General features: G+C 45.4%; 1 protein-coding gene across 1 annotated transcript in view; it reads right to left on the bottom strand.

Moving 5' to 3' along the window:
- Window positions 1-20,485, bottom strand: part of LOC119378858 (nuclear factor of activated T-cells 5) — a 128,477-nt gene that overhangs the window by 90,262 nt on the left and 17,730 nt on the right. The window contains exons 5-8 of the mRNA XM_037647904.2: window positions 14,359-14,527; window positions 12,092-12,262; window positions 10,964-11,154; window positions 1,135-1,334 (exon numbers count right to left, since the gene is read on the bottom strand). Of these exons, the coding sequence (XP_037503832.1) occupies window positions 1,135-1,334; window positions 10,964-11,154; window positions 12,092-12,262; window positions 14,359-14,527 (731 nt within the window). The remainder of the gene's footprint in view (window positions 1-1,134; window positions 1,335-10,963; window positions 11,155-12,091; window positions 12,263-14,358; window positions 14,528-20,485) is intronic.

Here is a 20,485-nt window from a genome sequence, read left to right on the forward strand (position 1 = left end):
GAGAGAGAGCTGGCATAGCTTGGGTGGGGGGCAAGTGCCGGTGTGGCTTGAGGGGGGCAACTGCCCCTTTTGCACCCCCCTGCCTACGTCCATGTCACGAACCCTTTCATGATAAATGCGTGCGTATGATACTGCAACAGTACATTGAAGGCGTCAGCTTGGTTGGCGATGTGCTGCACACAACTAGAAACGATCGGCTTGACACGGCAGCAAATGCTGCGTATTGGCGGAGATTCGGCGATGTGTGTGCGCATCGTATCGTTTACATGCGCACACGCGTCGGGGAAAGCAGGACGAGTCGTCCACTCTTCCACCCACAGTCTTTGTGTTCCGCGTCATCGTTTCCAAACGCTTCATGCGAGAGAGCCGTAATCTATTCTGCGCTTTGCTGTTATCAGCGGCGCTCATCACGAGATGCAAAAGTGGCGGTTGGCACGCACGTAATTAAGCGGGGTTCGCGGCAGGTGCCGAATGTATTTGTGAGAACCTGGGCGCGCACCAAAATGCCTGATTGTACCGAGAGACATTAAAGCTATTTCAGACGTGGCTGTGGCGATTTGACCACTTTAGCAGAGTAAAAAAGCATGAATTCGTTTCTGCGGACTATCCGATTTTTCGGACGATTTCGCGGTCCCTAGGGAGTCCGAAAAATCGGATGTTGACTGTATACGCTAACGGACTCATGAGTCAACTCACTCAGACTCCGATTGAGTCGTGAGCCTGAGTTTCAGCGAGTCCGAGGGAGTGAGTCTGGTTGAAAAAAAGTTTAGAGAGTCTGAGTCCGAGTGAGTCCGCTTGAGGAAAATTTTGGTGAGTGAGTCCGAGTGAGCCCTCAGGGCAAAATATATTTCATGAGCGAATCTGGTGAGCTCCACATTTTTTGCCGACCAATGCGCCTTACCTCCTTTGATGATGATCTCCCAACAAGCTCATCAGTCTGCCATTCAGAGTCTCAAACCAAGAACTGTCTGCGTAGGTGTGATGCAACATTCCCCCCCCCCCCCCCAAGCCCATATCTTTACAATTCTAGTACATGTAGAGGGTAGCACATTAGCACTGAATGTGATTTCATCGTAACAAAGTCAGACTGCAATAATATAACTTAAGAAGAAGCTAGAATGAAAGCTCACTTACTGCACAAAATGGGAGCTGAAGCAACTTGTAGAATCTCAGAGGGTAGGCCCCCGGTGTCCTGTCCTCGCTGAGCAGGCAGCACAACACGGAACACCAGGCGACACTTTGTGCTGCGTTTCTTGTTGCGTGTACCACCATAACGAACTAAGCGCTTCTCCACATCAACATTACGTTCCTTCAAGATTCCAACGCAGTCACAGCTGCAAAACAAGTAAATCCAACCACAATTTCAAATATATTTCCTCTTCAGCCCCTTGGGTCATGGCGAGCAAAACTGTGCTCTCCATGGCGCATGAAAGACAAAAGCACCAAGGAAAATTACAATATCTTAAAGTTTCTTACATAAAACTCAAAACACTTCTAAAAATGGCTTGCACAGCTTTTGTGCAAGTGTCGATCTTTGATGAAAGAGCTGCTCAACAAATCAGGAGCGACACACCTGATGGCAAACGATGGTTTATTAAAAGTTGAAAAGTCACAGTTTCACCACAAGGGCAAAGCAATGAATGAGATAGCAATAAATTGAAATGTTATGCGAAGTAAGGCTAGCAGTTCACTCCTTTAGGATCTGAACTGGCGTAACTGCACAAAATACTGGCGTAAGGAAATGCGGCCGCTCCAGCAAGCAAAGTGGCCATCGTGCTGTCTATCACTTCAACGCAAAGTAAGCAGAGAGCACAGCACATACTAATGTATGTGCCGTCAGTTAATCTCCATCGATATAGCGTGTGTGTGGCCGTGCTTGTTAATCAAAGTTCACCTGTTGAGCGATGTTTAGTGCTTCAGGTGTTTATTGCAAAAATTACATTGTGCTGCGGATCTTTATTTTTGTTTTCATGTCACCGAAAGTTAGATATTAAATCCACTTAAAAGCACAAGAATTTCTTTTATTTTTGTTTGAACATTTTAATAAACTATTTATACATTATTATACATGTATGTTTAGTTTTTAAATTATCAAGCAGCACAACTGTGGCAACACTTGTGCCTCTCGATGTGGCTGCCACATGCTCTCGGCAACACAGGCATGTTGCTGTTGTCGAGAGTATATGTAGTTCACAGATTTCAAGTGGCAAAAATACTGTGTTAAGCCATTATTAACACATATATACTATTTTGGTTTGATTTTTTTCTTTATAATCGGAAGTAGGAGCACACTGTGAACGAGAGGGCAAATTCACGCTATTTCCACTTCCGTTGCTCAATGGCCATTGGGGTTTCGACTGAGTTGTAGGGTGCTCCATTGACTTGATAGACTATAGACTTGGCAGCCTTTGAACCTTCCAGTGTAGCAGCTCAAACTTGACCGTTGAGCTAACAGACTCTCGGTTGGAAGGCCTTCCAAACGCCCGTGTGACACGGGTATAAGTATAATAATGGCCAGTCAACAATGAACGTTTGAAAAGTGGCCTTTTTGGGATAAATTTGCGTAAAGGTCATGAACCACGTTTCAGGCTTGGTGAAAAAACGCATCCTATGGAAAGCTCAGCCAAATCTTGCAGTCGTGCATGGCAAGTTGCCATTTTCTCAGGTGCCCTTTTATACACAGGCCTGTGCTCACTCCCTTCGGAGCTGCCGGTGCTTGCTGTTTGGTGTGCACAGCACATAGCATGCTATTGGCCAAAAGCCTACATAAATCGAGAGCGGCGTATAGATCAGATGGGGGAGCTGCCATGTGCCGGCACCGCATTCCACAGTCTGCTAACATTACATAGTAGCCACACGAGTGGCCACAGGAATCACAACAGGAGACAGCGATCACGTTTCATCACACGCAATCAAGATCATGACGTGCACCGACGTAACTTCTTTCCCTCATGCCATCCCTTCCTAAGTAGCTTCCAGCGCACTTGTCGGGATGAGAGAAGAAAGAGCTTAAAGCGTGCGACAAAACCCTGTAACTCTGCTCATTCTAGAGGGATTCAAAAATTTTTGTGGCAATTGGTTCGTGAGGCAATCAACTCCAATACCGAGGTCATTTGATGATTACTTGGAAAAGTGGTTCAGGACCCCTTTAAGGGGAGACATGAGTTTTTAAAAATGTTTTTTTAATAAGTGAGTGAACAGAATGAAAATTAATACTTATTCAGTTTTTCCTGCAGATTCCAAATCTCTAAGTTGATTTTTGATAGGTGCATTAGAATAAGAGATACAGTAATCCCTCGTTACAACAAAATTGCTTTATTTTAAGTTTCTGGTCCCGACCTAAACGAATGCATATTAAGCTGCATTACTCGAAGCTTGACCAGGGGTGCAACAGCCAAAATAGGATTTGGAGCAATTTTTGGAGCAGCAAAATGTTGCTTTTGGAGCACAAGAATACAAATTTGGAGCACGTTACGAAAAAAAAAAACCTGAATTTTTTAGCCCGAAATCCCAAATTTGGGGCAGTATAACAAAGAAGGCTTACTTTTAGAAAACAAAAATATGTAAAAACCATTCAACATTAGCTGATCCATGCACAGTGCACGTGAACACTGCTATTTCCATAAAAGAAGTGTGTTGAGCCACCCTACAGTGCGAACAATGACTAAGTCCACATTAGCATTTGCAGGACCTGTCAAATAATTCGACAGGCACTGGAAATGCTAATGTGGACCCTGCGAACCTGGCAACCTGGAAATTTGGGAGATTTGTAAAGCAGGAGCAAGTGGGGGTAGCGAAAAAAGAAAACTGGCATACGCTTTTGTCTATAGTTTCTCAAGGCCACAGAAATGCCATACACAGCAGCTCCAAATGATTGCCAATAATTTTTAGACGTCAGGAATCATACTAGTACTCGTAATTACACGGCGCGTGCGCGAATGAGTAATTAAGGAATAAAATGTGCCGTGTCGCCGACAGCTAGTACTAAGAGCTCCTTCTAAATCTCAGTATGCTTTTCCGCAGGACACCAGTGTACTGCGGCAAAAGTGGTTTAAAAAGCGTTCTGCAAGCAATAAAACAACCATCAGGAAATTTGAGAACTACTGTCCTTTTCTATTGCGATGGCAACTATAAGGACACTCTCGACAAGTTTTTGCCGTCATCTCCAGTATAAAGCCCAAACGGATAACATATTCCTGTGCATAGTGTGTTCTACCGCGGGTAAATGTGCGCAAGTGCGGGCGACGAACGCGGCTGAAGCAGATATCAAATGAGCCAGTCCATCTCCGTCGCTCGGAAGGCGCATGCGATAACACCACTCCACTCGGGAAGCCTGCCATCAAAGCATAGAGGAAACGCTCCGCCCGTCTTGAACGAGCATGAAAAGACGCGAGAGGGGGGCGGGGGGGGGTCTGTCGCTCGAGCAGCAACTTTGAACTTTGATTCTAAGGGCACGGTCGTGATCGCTGGCGCGCGCGCTATCTCGGCAGCCATCAGCGAGCGGCTCGTATATCCTGCTACGTGCTGCGCTCTCAATGCGAAGACACTGTGCAGAAAGAGCATCTTTCCATGAAGCGGCCGTATTCTCTTACATCGTTTTGTAGAGTTAAGGCTGTTTCACATGCCACGATTGCAGCGAAGAAAATCGCTCAGTTCGTTCTATTTGCAACCACCGCTAATGGCGGTTTCCTTTCACATGGACTGCGAATGGTCTGCGATTTTCGCTCTGCGACTGGCGTGGCAGGCAAGGTTGCTTGCTGCCGTTGTTTGTGGCAGGCTCTGCATAATTTTCGAATATAATGTAACAATCTGTGCGTTATGTTCTTAACTTTTCATCACCGGTAGCGAGGAGCACGTGTGTCTTGTCATTTAAAAACACTTTCCAATCTAAATTCACTTGAGAATACGCTACAACGGCCATAACTAAAGCAAACTCGCTGGCGCAGTTTCGACAGCTCGGCCGGGTCGGCGCAATTTTGACGGGTCTCGACTGAAAAATCGCTCCGCTGCTGCGAAAAGAGCGAAAATTTTCCAACATGTTGGTCGCTCGCCGCTGACCGCTGCGGTGAGAGCGATCGGCCGTTTTTTTTTCGCTGCGAGCGAATTCGCAGCTTGAAAATCGCTCTGTTTTGTGTCATGTGAAACGGACTTAACGCGAGATCGGATACAAAAAGAGTTTGCTGCCAGCCTCACTTCGTATAACATTACAATTTGTTGCTATCGCATTCACTGCTTCGTCCTTGCGGTGAAACTGGCTTTCTTTTCTTTCAAGGCGGGGTTAGGGTTAGGGTCTGCACGTCTGTAGTGGATGACGATATGCCCACACTGCAGATGACCAACGTGGCCTCCATTTCTCGCTCAAATTAGTGCAACTGAGAAAATTTTAAGCTGGGCGGGCATTTTGGCGCAGCGTGGCGCAAAAATGCCAGGCCTGCGCGGAAAGCGCAGCACAGTCACAGCGAAAGCTGGAAGAGCGGCATTTGTAGAGCCCATTATAAACTCTCTCGTGGCTACTAATACAAGTAAACTAGCAATGTACCCACTACGTCAAAAATCATAATTTTTGTGAAGTTGGGAAGCACCCACGACATTATTTGTCATTCTGCGGAGAAACAAGGTACCATGTGTACGGCGTTACGTGCAGTTTCTTGATGCGACGGTTGATGACGAACTATGGCTGAGCCATTTGTAATGGGTTGGAAGCTTTAAACGACCCACTAGTTATGTAATTCGCATCGTGTGACGCCCTGTCGTTATTTTACTCTCCCACCACGCTATATAACATAGGTCAACGTCAGAAAGAGGGAGACAGGGAAAGAACTTTAGTGAGACCCTGAGGAAATGCATCATGGGAGCCTTATGGCTTCCTTGGCAACCTATAGAAGTGCACTAGCGAGGAACCCACTACGCTATAAATGATCATAATTTTTTGAAGTAGGGAAGCAGCCACTATTTTATTTTTCGTCATTTTGCGGAGAATTGTGGTACCCGCTAAGCACCTTTAAGGCATTATGTGCAATTTGTTGATGCTGTGGCTGATGACGAAGAATTATGGGAGTTCCCTTTGTAATGGGTTGGAAGCATTGAACAACCCACTCGTTGCGCAATTCGCATTGTGTGACGCTTGGTTGTTATTTTACTCTTCTACCACGCTACATTACATGTGTCAATGTGGTTCCTTCGCGGCATGAAGCCTGCATAGGGTCTTGTTGCAACGCAGTTACAAGCACCGGCATGGCTCTGTGGTAGAACACTGGGCTCCCACGCAGAGGGCCCAGGTCCGAACCTCGTTCCATCCTGGAAATTTTTTTCTTATTTCGAGCGATAGTGGTTATGGACACCGGCGGCGGCGGACAACTACGGCGCCAAAAACGGCCATTGTTGTGATCTCATAACAGCTTTCGCTGTAAAATAAGGAACTGTATCAAATTGGCGCAATTGGCGCAGCTGTTGCATCCCTGCTTGACCCGCTTAGAACGAAGTGGCGAGCAGAGGCGTCACAGAGTGGCGGCGACCCTTTCGCACATGCAGGCTACCAAGCGAGTGCCCAGTGCTCCCAGCTCTTTACAGTAGCCAACAAATTTTTCGGACTCCATAAATTTGGACTTCATGCACATTTCGAACTTAATAAATTCACTGTCAAGGTTCCCATAGCACTAATACATTTTCGCAACTGATTATTCGGATGAATTTATGCCCTAAAGTTTGATTTTAAAGTTCAGCCACTTGACTTTGAAAGCAGCCGTGTTGGATTTTCCGCTGGCTTGGTCAAGTTCGGCTTCCAGTGGGCAGGTGTTTTGTCTCCAAGATTGGGAGCACGCATAATCTTCCAATTTCGGAGGCCATACCCGCTCTTCCTTGGCTGGCAAACGCTCTAGGGGATGCAAATTTTCTTTTTCAGTCAGCCTTATCGTCATCATTATTACACCAGTAGGGGTTTTTTCGTGCGTTTGTTTTCCCGTTGTCATTCCGCACATAGTCATGTTGGTGGTGTATTAAAGGGGTCATGAAGCACCCCTTGGGCTTGTTGAAAAAACACATCCTGCAGAAAGCTGACACGGCTATAAACTGCTCAACCCCCCCCCCCCCAAATATTGCAGTCGTGCGCACCGCGTGAAAGCTATAAGCAGAACGCGAAGTTGCTGTTTTTTCAAGCGCCCTCTTTTCAAACAAAGGCCGGTTCTCCCTCTCGTCGGTGGGCGGGGAGTCTGCCCCTTGACGTCGCGATCTGCATCTCCACATCGCAAAAGACATAGCATCCTAACTGGCTGATAGCCTATATAAATCGAGAGCGGCGTTTGGTGGGTGGTGGTGGTGAAAACATTTATTGACAGAAATTCTGCGGAGAAGCTCCGGATATGCGGAGGTTCTTGACTTGCGGTGGGGGGGCCCTCAGTCCAGGGCTCCGCTCGCAGCAGCCGCTCTACGGGCCCGGTCAATTAGACTCAGCTGATCATCCAGGTTCTCGCTGGCCAGCAGCTGTTCCCATCGCTCCGCTGTGGGATTTTGTATCGGGGGTAAGGTTGTAATGGCCTGGCATGCCCACGTAACGTGGTACAGGGTAGCTTTTGCTGGGCACCATGGGCAGTAAGAAGAGTATGTAGTAGGATGCATTTTACTGAGGGTGTGCAAATTTGGGAACGTGCCGGTTTGAATTTGCCTCCAGCTGACAGATTCTTCTTTATTTAATGTTCGATGTGGTAGGGACTAAGTTTGTCTGAGTCCTCTGTAATGGTTTAGGATGGCCGAGTAGTCGCAAGGGACGGGAACGGGCTCCTCAGAAGCGGAGTTGAAAGGTGCTCGGCTCGCATACCCTCAAGCTACCCTATCCGCTGCCTGGTTTCCCTCCAGCCCCATGTGGATCAGATGCCCTTCTTGCCACGGGGTGCCGCCACTTGCCAGCGCCACACTGCTCAGTACACGGCAGCCGCACTCGCGTACGCGAATCACAGCGGGAGAGCGATCGCGTTTCATGACGCGCGCTGACGTAACTTCCTTCCCCCCGTGCCGTCCCTCCCTGTGTAGCTTCCAGTGCGCTCGTCGGCCCGAGAAAAGAGAGAAAGCGCTGAGAGCGTGCGCCAAACTCCCGTAACTCCGCTCATTCTTGATGGATTCGAGAAAATTTTGCGGCAATCGATTCAGGAGGCAGTAAACTCCGATATTGAGGTCATTAGATCGTTACTTGGAAAAGTGGTTCATGACCCCTTTAAGCATGTGTGTCAAGTGTTTTTGAGCCGTCGTGTGCGTCGCATGTTCTCTGCCGTTGCGGTTGCTCGGTGGCTACGGTGCCCGGCTACTGACCTGAAATGCAGGGGTTCGATCGCAGCCGCGGCAGTTGCATTTTGATGGAGGCGAAATGGTGGAGGCTCGCGTACTGTGCGATGTCAGTGCAGGTTAAAGAACCCCAGACCATGTCGTTAAATCCCACCAACCAGACGAGACGTTGCGTGCATCTTTTATGTGACTGGTGTCAAATTTTGTTTACTTGGTGCCATGGAGCCACCGACTGCCGTCCACAACGGCCGGCGGCAGCGATCGCCAATGCGCTGACGACATTACTGTAGCCCAAATGCAACCAAATCTGCTCGTCCACAAGTGTAGCATGAAGCAGGGCATTATTGGAGATTTTTTTTAGGCTGATCTAATCCAAATAAACTTCATTTGCATATGTCTTTTAAGCTTTTTTGGACTATTTCCAAAAGGTACGGAAAATCGCTCGGCGACTGCACTGCGGAGCGAATGGGAGCTGTCAAATTCCGTGGCACAGCGCACTCATACAGTTAATCTCGGTCGTAATCGCATCGCTGGTGTCCCGTCATAGAATCTACACGAAAATAAAGTTTTCCTAGTGCTTTGCGACACCAGAAAACCGCGGTCTCTTGGATGCCGAAAAGTGACCAGAAGACCGCGAGCTGATGACTTGCGCCATAACATTCCATGGGGTGCGCTGTGTGATTGGCCATGTGATTGTGTTATTCAGAGTGCTTTTTTTGCACCTGAACAAAGTTTTGCTTCACTGAATATACATTGTGTTTTGACTTCCTTGCAGTTGTAACGCGATTAAAGCTAGACTGCTTTGGCTTTTCTCCAGCGATCGCTTATATCGAAATACCACTTATAAAGAATTTTTTCGCCATCCCGCTGACTTCATCATAACGAGGGATTACTGTATGCCGTTTCTGCAATGTTTTTTTAGCATAATTCTTATGGAGATTTTTGGAAACTTCTCTTCGTCAAAAACAAAAACAAAGTATGTGGCAAGATTGCCAAAAAGCTAGTCTAGCCGGTAATGCTATTTATTAGAGCTGTGCGAATAGCAAAATTTTGGGTGCGAAGCGAATTCGAATAATAAAGATTGAGTGCGAATCGAATCGAATAATTTCGAATAATTTTCAAATATTTCTCGAATAATTCGAAGTGAAATTACAGAAAAAGTTGCAGAGAATCCCTAAGTACGTTCTTGTGAGATCGCAACATGAAAGTGTTTCTTTTCGCTAGGTTGATGAAGTGCTGGTGGGGTCATATTTCATAGTTGTCTTTCTTATCAAGAGTGAGGCAATGTAGAGGCCAAATTGTATTTATGTACATGATTTGGTGCAACCAAAGTGTTGCCGACAACAGTTTACACGTGATAGGCAGAGATGCCATTTCCTCAGTCTCTCCTCCTCTTTCAACTGCTGTGGAAGGCCAACTGATGTGGCGGACAAGGGTGTGCTCCCTTCAAGTCCGAAGTTCTGCCTCGTAGACATCGATATATAAGAACATCTGAAATTTTGGATGCTAAAAAGCTTCAGCGTCGCATTTTTCGGACTTCCTGCCCAAATTTCAGGTCCAAAACAGCATTAATTGAGCCCCCAACTCTGCCACATCTTTCATCTCCATATTGAAACCAGCGTTTTCTTGAGTTAATACATTTGCGACCGTAGCGGAGCTTGAAAGGCAGCTTTGCCGCAATACGGGGATGTGATGAGGTGAAGCATATTGAAAATCTAGGGACCACTTCCAAACGGACGTTGACTGTCTCTTGGCTAAGTTCGACCGTAACGGACCTTGAAAGGCAGCTTTGCCGCAATACGGGGGTGTGAGGAGGTGAAGCATATTGAAAATCTAGGGACCACTTCCGATCAGACGTTGACTGTCTTTTGCCTAAGTTCGACCGCAACGGAGCTTGAAAGGCAGCTTTGCCGCAATACGGGTGTGTGATGAGGTGAAGCATATTGAAAATCTAGAGACCATTTCCAACCGGACTTTGTCTCTTGACTAAGTTCGACCGTAACGGAGCTTGAAAGGCAGCTTTGCCGCAATACGAGAGTGTAATGAGGTGAAGCACATTGAAAATCTGAAGGGGTCACTTTCTATCGGACGTTGACTGCATTTGTCTTTGGGAAGTTCGAATAGTTCGAATAGTAAAATTTCAATGCGAATCGAATCGAATAGCAAACACTATTCGAAAAATATTCGAAATTTCAAATATTCGCACACCCCTACTATTTATTTTCTTATAATGTTGTTCACCAAATTATAATTCTCGATAATCATAAAGCGTACGAAGGAAAAATTTGTCACTCATGTTTGCATCCGTTCATTTCGCATTAGAAAATTGTTGAAAACAAATTAGCATCACTGGCTAGACCAGCTCTCTGGCAGTCTTGCCACATACTTTGTTTTCGTGTTTGACAAAGCAAACTTGCCAAAAAGCACCGTAGGAAATATGCTTTTAGAAACTGAATATTTTTTGTAATATAATGTAGCTAATAAAAATCTACTTAGAGATCTGGAATCTGCAGAAAATTCTGAATAAGTGTATTAAATTTCATTCACTTAGCACAACTAATTAAGAAAAATTTTTGAAGACCCATGTCTTCCCTTAACTGGCTGTTTATTAAAATTGGTCCAGGGTGCAAAATAAGAAACTCTGATGGGGTTGAAAGTATACTGCAGTGTAATAATAACCAGCGCTCACCTGACGGTCATGTCTTTCGATGGCAACATGTCAATTTCCAGAACTGTTGTACCATCGAGGCGACGTTCTTGGCATGGTGTAGAGTTCTTTCCACACACCCTGCTGGCCTGATAAAACATATGAGGCTGCACTTTGCCTTGGTCTGTGCCAATGAACACTTGTAACTTCACTTGTTCCTGCAGTCCAGTCAGCTGCAACAACCCATGAAGTGGTTTCACAGAAGTCAGTACACTGCACGGTTAAAATTATTACAACAGGTGCACACAGTTCACCGAAAAAATTTGCCTTCCAACAAAGCACAGCCAGACGATAATAGAAAAAAAAAAGAATAACTCAGTTCATGGAGAGCAAATTTTTTTGCTTTAAAAAAGCACATGTCCATTGTGCTCTGTGTATAACATAGGTATTCACAGAACTGAACAATTATGATGCAGTTCCCATTCTAATAACTTCCCATTCAAAGTTAATACCAAGACATGACGGCTATCATGGACAAAAGAAAAAAAAAAACGCGGAAGAAACAGAAGAGGACCCTTCTTTTTCTTCTGCCTTTTTTCCTATGGTGGTGGTTTGGAATCTAGTTCATAGAAAGTGATGTACCAACTAGCTCAGCAACGAGTTCTGCTAGGTTACTTACCGTATTTTAGACTTCACAGCACCAATGTCACGCCCCACAATGCTGCTGAATAATGTACTCATATTCCAGGACCCGAGTCGCTGCCTTCCCCAAAGTTGGGGTCAAATTAAGGAGGCTCTAATGCACTGCTTACATATGTGCCGATAGAATGCTACTTCCCTTTAAGGAATTTGTTGAATACAGAAGATAGAACAATGTGGGCAATAAAAATTTCACATAGGGATACCAAAGAGAAGTTTGGCGCTACAGAATTCTTGCGAATGTTTTGCACTGTTCCCTGAAAGTATCTAGCTTTACAACTTTAGAGGATTACTGAGATTTACAGCAAATGATCTGAGGGTAGAAGCTACTCCAGAAATCTCTGCCTCTATTTTTCGAGATAGGAGGCTTGAATTTAAAATTAAAAAAATGACAGTTTGTGGCTCACGTCTACCCTTAAGATTTCCAATGTAGAGCAGTGATGCTGCAACGAATATAACAGTACCACTAACCTTGACAGTCGGGAAGCCCATGCCTGTGCGATCCTTCACAGCTCCGCGGCTTCCCTCTGTGAGGTAACGAGCCCGGTGCTGTTCTTCAGGCTGAGAAAGTATCTTCAACTCTACATCCCCCCGACGGCTCCGACTAGGGAAGGACATGTACAGGGTGGGTCGCTTGGCAACCTAAAGAAAAAGAGCCACAACCATGGTAGTAGGTCAGAATACCTGGAGGGCACATACTACTTCATGCAAATGTAGGCCAAAATAAGAATCTTTATTCTATGACATATTCAATTAATAACCAAATATAACAGTATTTAGAAATGTCTGACTTCCTTGAGTTGTGCTCCACAAATTGCGTCCCCTACTACAGATACTTTTACCGAGAATTTGACACACAAAAATTACTGGCACAAGCTGCTCATATAAAGTGGGCATTCTTTAGGTTATTTACTTTATTTCTTTTTTTTCCCTTCATGCTTATAATAACGCCTCCAGTCTGACACCATTTGTTTTTCCCAGTTAGGCAACACTGTATGCTACACGGCTGGTTACCGTTTTCAGCTTTAAATGAAATAACGCAGCGATTAAATCCAAAGTACTGAAATTGATGCACTAAATATTGGCATTTAATATTATGCCCAACTTTAGAACTAGACTTGACATTCTACACAACAATCTTGGAAGCTGCACTGTTATGGTCCTTCGACAAGTAAAACTCATGCCCGTAAGGTGGACTACAGTACATGTAAATCGCACTGAAAGCACTAACCACAAGTTTTAACCAGACGCTTCATGGGAGTCCTAAATCATTACATGTATGCCTGTAAGCTACCTGGCCGCTCAGAAATTCCCTTGGTCGTATGCATCAAGAGCTACAACAGTGGTGCTCTAGATACCGCATTTCCAAGAATACAATGCAACTGGCAATATAACGAGGAGTGGGAGGTACATTCAGTCTTGCATGGCTGTTAATTAATCTATCCTGGACTTCATACATCCAGTGGTAATTTATTCAACATGAGAAGTGTTTTGCAGAAAATGAAAAAGAAAAAAAAAAGCAGACAGCAGTGTTGTACATTACAACGAAAAAGAGAGAGAGAGAGAGAGAGAGAGATGACAGAAAGAAGTTGCTGTGTACTCGCATAGTGCTCACATGGTGCATTACCCAACAGCTGCCTTATCTAGTGCCAGCTGCATTAGTTAACAAACGTATGTTGCAGGCAGAACATGATGAGCAAATAAATATACTGCTGCTGTCAGCACAACTGAACATGCATGCACACACAAATGCAAGTGTGTAGATGTTCATGTTGGGCTAGTTGGTGCATAAATGACATGGATGAAATCTTGACGCTAAACAAGACCATCAAACAGAAAGGCATATGACATCAGTTCAGCATATCTTTTCTCATAGTTTTCCACAAAAGGATATTTGCACGCTTGAGCCGCTCCTGCCCATTGTCTGAGAAAGGCCTAGTCACGAAATAAACTGTGCATCATTCATAAGCTTAGCAGCAGCTAAATTAGAAAATTTTGTACATAAACCTGTTAAAGCTTTAGTTTCTATAATGTACAGGCTGTTTCATACTTAGGGGAAATCTCGGAGCGCCTGGCATCGCGATGCGACTAGCGCTGCAATCGCGCGCTGGCAGCAGCTCGCGCACGCGCAGACGCTTCAAGGGTGTGGAGTTGTACATCTGCGCACGCGCGAGCTGCTGACGGCGCGTGGTTGCAGTGCTGGTCGCATCGCGATGCCACGCGCTACGAGATTTCCCCTAAGTGTGAAACAGCCTGTACACTCAAACCTCATTATAACAAAGTTGCATCTGCCAAGAAAATAACTTCGTTATATCCGAAAATTCGTTATAAACGTTTATTTGTAACACTGTAGCTATGACAAGACTATTCTTCATTTACTTCGTTATAACCGATAATTCGTTATATCCGTGTTCATTATAAAGAGGTTTGAGTGTAGTACCTCTTGTTTACTGTTAGGAAAAGTGCAATGGGACAACGACAACAGAACACAGGATAAATAGCTGCCCTGTGTTCTGTCATTTTCATCCCACAGCGATTTTCCTAAAAATGAATGCCCAGCAACTTGCCCAGCTTGCCATTTTGATAAAGTTTAGCCCTTGTCCTAACGATATATAAGAAAAAGACCTGTACATGAACGACTTCACTGCTGTGTGCATGACTAGCAGCTAGATGCTCTGCAAAAGAGGCCCAGTGTTATGGTGGGAAGCATGACAGAGCTCAGAGTACATTACACTGACCTGGTTTACTCTCCTTGCGATGCCCCCCTTGGTCACCATTGATACAGGTGGAGCAAAGATCCCTGAAGAGCGGTTTGAGCTAGAGTCTGCTGAGAGGAGACTCTTGGCAACACCACAAATGCTTGAAGGACTGCAATGCTGCTCCTGGGGTGAGGCTTGTGTCACCTCCCTGCAAGAATGAGTTATTTCTCTCTTAAAGGGACACTGCGGAAAACGGCAATTCAGCTTACAGCGATGATAGATTAATGCTTCAGAATGACTACAATGTTGATATTACCAACAACAGTGTTTTAGTAAAAGCGAAATCAAGGTAAATGTATGACAAACGTTGCAACTACAGTGGGGCATTCTGGTACAAGCCACATGACGTAGCAGCTCCCCAGTATAATTTTGCCACTGAAACTCGGCGAATCATAATAAAAAGATCGCTGCAATGCATTGTAAAATGGAATGAGATGCTTCATGTTTACGTCTGTTTGATTCTTGAAAAAGAAAACAAAGAAACTTCTTGATGACCCCTACGTGACCTCTAAACTTGCATCCCGGCAACGGTTTCCTTTGAGTAACAGTCACTAATCTCAAAGGCCGTGCTTTCGGTTACTGCTAGCACCAGGTTCAACAGTGGAAGTAACAAACATGTCATGGCCGCCATGTTAAAGACACCATGTTTTGATGATGACAAGTACTGCTAAAAAGTTGCATTACCGCATAGCGCTGCCCTGTCTTTGCTCACCTGCATACTCGCTCTAAGTGCAAGTAAGAGAAAATGCCACATCCATGTGACGTTGTCGGCTCGGTTACTGGCCACACTTTCATGTGTTGCGCAAGAAACCATAGCACCAACTCTCGGACAGTAAGGAGTCGTGATGGCACATGCAATATCGCAACTCCTCATTTGGCGGCAGGTGATTTGGATTCCACAAGGGGTATGCGGACTCTTGAAACACAATTTGGCATTTCCTTGGTAAATACCAGTTCTGAAACATGCGCTTCAGAAATAGCGTTTTAACAGTCCATGTTGACTCAATACTTACCTTTAGTGTCACTCTAAAGAATTTAAAAGACGCCACTGATGCCACAGTCATGACTGCACGATACTTCAAAAAAAAAAAAAATCATAGCAGCTCTTGTGGCATCGCTGACAGAAAAATTTGGCCTCATATTTACTTCTTCATTGGACAGCTGTCGACCCAGTAATTAATGCTGCAGAGACTCAATTGCTCAGGGTACAATAAATAATTACTAATTACAATACTTTAATTTAAAGGAACACTAAACTAAAGCCTAATGCAGTGATGTGATTGGCTGAAGCCATTCTGAAGCGTGTTTTGGAGCAGGAAAAAAAGACCTTGGAGGCAAAAGCGTATTTTATAGCAGGGAAAAAGGCTTTTGGAGCAACTAAAGGCTCATTACCGAGTGGAAAAATTTAATTTGTGAGAACTAAAACAGCTAAATAAGGCGGAACTCAGAAGCATTCCGTAACATTCCATGCATGTGCAGCTCAGACCACTTGCAAGGTAACCGCTTAGAGTGCAGGACCGGCTATAGTGCGATCTTTTCTTACTCCTGTTTAACCTCCCAAAGGAACTCCATTGCACAGCCCCCTGAGATGAAAGACCAGTTGTAATGCGGCTCAGAGAAGTAATAATAAGTATAGAAGTAATAGTAAGCGACGTCAGGAATTATGAAGGAGGAGGGGACGCGGAGTGAACTAATGAGGAGCGGAGTAGGAAGAAAAAGGCTGTGGCGTGGGCACACGGGCGTGTTGTGTGAGGAAGGGTTGTCTAGGTGCCGAAAAAGCATTTGCTCCGGCCGCTTGTCCTGCGTTTCATGTGTGTGCTCCGCACCAAATGGGCACCCGTTATCAAGTGCATGGTACCGCTCTTTGGCTTTTCGGTTTTTCGTCCGAAAAATAGCTATGTCGTCGTAAAGTGCAGATATTGCGTGTGCAACCTCAATTCCACCATCAGTGTAGGCAGTGTTCCGCAAATGTAAAGGCTTTGCAATGCGGTCTTTCACCTTTGTCAATAGCAGGCAGACTTACAAGCTTGACAGGCCTATGCAGGATAGTTGCTGCTGCTGTTCTCCTGACTGCGAACCCAAACTTGGTTTCACGCGTGCTGCTGCCCTTGGTTCAGCTCGTGAGTGCGATCTCTTTTGTGCCGGATCTCATGATGTCTAGGGGAAGCTTCCCGTAACGGTTCTCCAAGTTGCCAACCCGCATCTTGCACATGTGCATGCAGCCTTTGAACAATCGTGTTTTGGTTATATAGTGCAGATATTCGCTCCTTCGGCGACTTATGTTATTAGTGGTCTATGCTATAATAGATATGTAGTCCGACCAGCACTGCACAAGTGTGCACGTTTTCCTTGATCTGCGTGTGGTTACAGCCACCGTAACATATTGAGTGCCCCCCGTGAGGATAGCATAGATGTCGCTCGCAATTGTAGGAGGCATGCTTGGGCGTTTCAACTCAATTTCGTTTTTGAAATATGAAAACACCACGTTAGGAGCAGAATAGCGAAAATGTAGCAGAATGTAGCAGGATTTGTCTGTCTTTTGCAGCATCTTGGCGCAATTAGTGCAGCTATCACATCACTGCTAATGGTGATGCAGATTGTTGAAATAGCATTCCAGAAACCTCATAGTGCTTGTTTATGTCAAGGAAATGCTTAGCTTGAAAGAAAATCATGTTTTAGTGGCCTGCGTAACATTAGCACATTTCAAACCGCCCGCCTCCAGAGAACAGCCTTGTGATGTAACATTCACCATGGAGACCCTTTACTGCCAAACAGCTGGCGCTGCGGCGTAGTGGAGCACAGCCCAGCGAAAACAGAACGTGCATTGTTCTCGATGGGTAACATCAAGAAGTTCTTTTTTGCATGAATCAGACTGAAATGCACAAGTAGCATCTTATTCCATTTGGTAATGCAATGGAATGCTCTTTTTTTGTCATGGGTAGTTTGAGAACTTATAATAGTATTGAGGCCCTACTACATCATAGGGCTTGTGTTCCAGAATGTCCCGTTGGGGGTGCAAATGATTACCTACATCCTAAAAAACAGGATGACCTTATTTTTAGGCCTGGCAGTCCCACGTCGCCAATTTCCCACAGGGTGGGTGCCCTCCCAAGCGACTACAGTAGAACCCCGCTGATACGTTTTTGAAGGGACCGTAGGAAATGAACGTAAGAGACGGGAAACGCAAGAGCCGAAAAACGGGGAAAACGACAAATTATTTAGTGGTACAGAATTTTATTTCAATGCTTACGCGTGAAAAAACTGTGCAACGTTGCCTGGTGCTTTCACTCATGTCCGAGCAGAACGAAAAGTTTTTCGAGCACCTGCAGTCTCACATCCTTTTCATAATCTAGTGCCGCCACGGCCGACACCTGACAAGCGATCACTTACGGCGTCTCTGAGCGATACTGTAGAACCAATGGCTGTAGTGTCGGACCTCCGTGGCTTGTAGTAAACGGTCAAACGCCTTGCGAAAGTAGAACTACCCCCGAAAGCGGCTCCACCACTCAGCCACGGTCCAGTCGACGGATAGAAACGCGGAGCTGGGGATGGCGTCATCCACAGAAATGTAATCAACGTTTGTGATTTTTTTAGCACCAACAGCTGTAGGCGTGAAAGAACTAAGAACACGCAAGCACGACCAGAGCGGCAAGTCCAACCGCGAACCGCGCGCACGACCACGTGAACTCCAACCAGCTCAAACTCCTCCGGTAAATAATACGCCAACGCGATGGCAGTAGTAAATGCCAATCTCGAAGGCCTTGCTTTCGCAAGCAATTACATCGTAGACACCATCTTTGAAATACAAATCTCAAAGGCTATGTTTTTCTTATAAGTAAATGCCAATCTCAAAGGCCTTGCTTTCGCGAGCAATTACGTCATAGACGCCATCTTTGCAGTGCGGATCTCGAAGGCTATGCTTTTGTTTGTGTCAACCGAAAGTACCTGTCGCTTGTGCCTCTCATGCAGCTAATGTTACGGTCAAACCAGGCCAAGCTGCATGAAAAGTCACCATGGCCGCTCTCTTCGGTGCTCACTCGGTCGGCTCGGAGCGCACTTCGCCACGTATCATACGGGAACGGTCTCACAGTTACGACGTAACAGCGGGGTTCCCAATACATTGCACCCTATGGGAGCTGTGCTGGGACTGGCGGAAAACGACGTAACAGCCGGAAAACGCATCAGAAAGGAACGTAACAGCGGGGTTCTACTGTATGTATTTCGTTCTGCCGAGCACCAGGCCGAAGTGCACTTGTACCTATTTACCAATAGGTACCGAACGGCAGCAATGCTCTGCCTCCCGCAGCAGCAGTGGATGCTCGACTATTTTGCCAAGGCTGTGGTGGATTCAGGTGCGCCCAGGGGCCTTTACAGAACCTTATAAGGCCACCTTTCGAGATGAGTACCCAAGACCAACTGAGCGTCAGCTCGGTGCACTCCTCTACCATTTAGAAAAAACTGGTGGGTTTCCAGTCGGCACTGGGAATCAAACCCGGTACCTACCGCATTGGAAGCGGATGCTCTACCATGTAGCCACCGCCTTAATTTCTTAATTACAAAAGCACTGCTGTGTATAATATTGCCATTTTAGACGTTTTTAAGCATTGACCTTTCACTCTGACGTAAAATGTTGCTTGACTTTGTGGCTTTCTGAAATGGTTTCATTAAAGGGACACTAAAGTGCATTCTTGAACACAGGGTGTCGCTGGAGGCAACGTTTCAACAAACGGTCTTGTCTTCTTCAAGGCTGCAAGTGAGCTGTGGCCTTGAAGAACACAAGACCGCTTGTTGAAACATTGGCTCTAGCAACACCCCGAGTTCAAGAACTTTTCATCTCTTCAAGCTTACATCTTCCCCTGAACTCAAATCGCGGAAATCCTTTCCCCGACTCAAATCGCGGAAAGGAAGCCAGTTAGCAATACTCCAACCTGATGCCACTGATATACATGCATGCACACATTCACACTATATATAACCATGCCATCAAAAGCAGAGTCCCTTCAGCACTTTATTGTTCCCCTGTGTTTCCAAGAGAAGTGCACAACTGTGAGTGCCAATTGGACTTCTGCTATATACCCTTCAACGACCACAATGAATTTAATGGCATGCTCTATATTAATGCTCTTAAGTTTCTTGCGATACCATGTGACCACCACCTCCACCTTAATAATTAATAATAAATTCTGGGGTTTTACATGCCAAAACAACTATATAAAATAAGGCATGTCATGGTGGAGTACTCCGAAAATTTCGACCACCCTAGGTCCTTTCACATGCACCTAAACCTAAGTACAGTAAAACCTCGTTAATTCAAAGTCACTGGGACTGTGAAAAACTTTCGAATTAAGCGGGTTTTCGAATTAACGAAACATACAAAAAGCGGGATGCAAGGAACTTTGAATTACTGAAAGTAATCAGAGGTGGTCGTTTGGCCTTCTAGTTTGTGACTCCAAGGGTTGTTTTCCAGCAATACCTGGTCCCATTTTTGCTGCGAACTCGGGAAAACGGCAGGCCTCGCTGCTATCAGCGCAAAAAAAAAAAAAAAAAAAAAAAAAAAGAAAAAAAGAAAAAAAAAAGAAGTCTCGTGGTCAGCTAAAATGTGTGCCTGCGGAAAAGAAGGCGTGCTTCACTGCAGCACAGTGGTGACACGCGGGCAGCATGTCACCTGCTCCTCGCCGCCTCAGCGTATCATGATGCGACCATTCGCCCATTCTTTCTGGTAAAATAAAGAATATGATAATGGCCAGTGTGACGGAATCCGCAATGTGTTCTGGCTGGAAAACATGATCATTGAAGTTTTCACTGAGTTTTCGAAGTAGGCGTTACAGGCAAGTACTCCGCCAGCAGTGCAAGTGCGGAAATTGCCGAAGCAACCGCCAATCGGAGGTTCACATACATCATGAATTCCGTCAGACCGTCCTTTATTATCTTTCCTTTTCCCAAAAAGAATGGGTAAATCATGACGCGCTGACGTTGCAAGAAGCATGCGACGTGCTGCCCGCGTGTCACCGCTGTGTTGCAGTGAAGCACATCTTCTCTTCCACAGGTGCACACACGTTTTTAGCTGACCATGAGACAGTGTTTTTTTTTTTTTTTTTTTCGCTAG

This window comes from Rhipicephalus sanguineus, chromosome 1, assembly GCF_013339695.2.
Source record: "Rhipicephalus sanguineus isolate Rsan-2018 chromosome 1, BIME_Rsan_1.4, whole genome shotgun sequence".
Taxonomy (NCBI): Eukaryota; Metazoa; Arthropoda; class Arachnida; order Ixodida; family Ixodidae; genus Rhipicephalus; species Rhipicephalus sanguineus.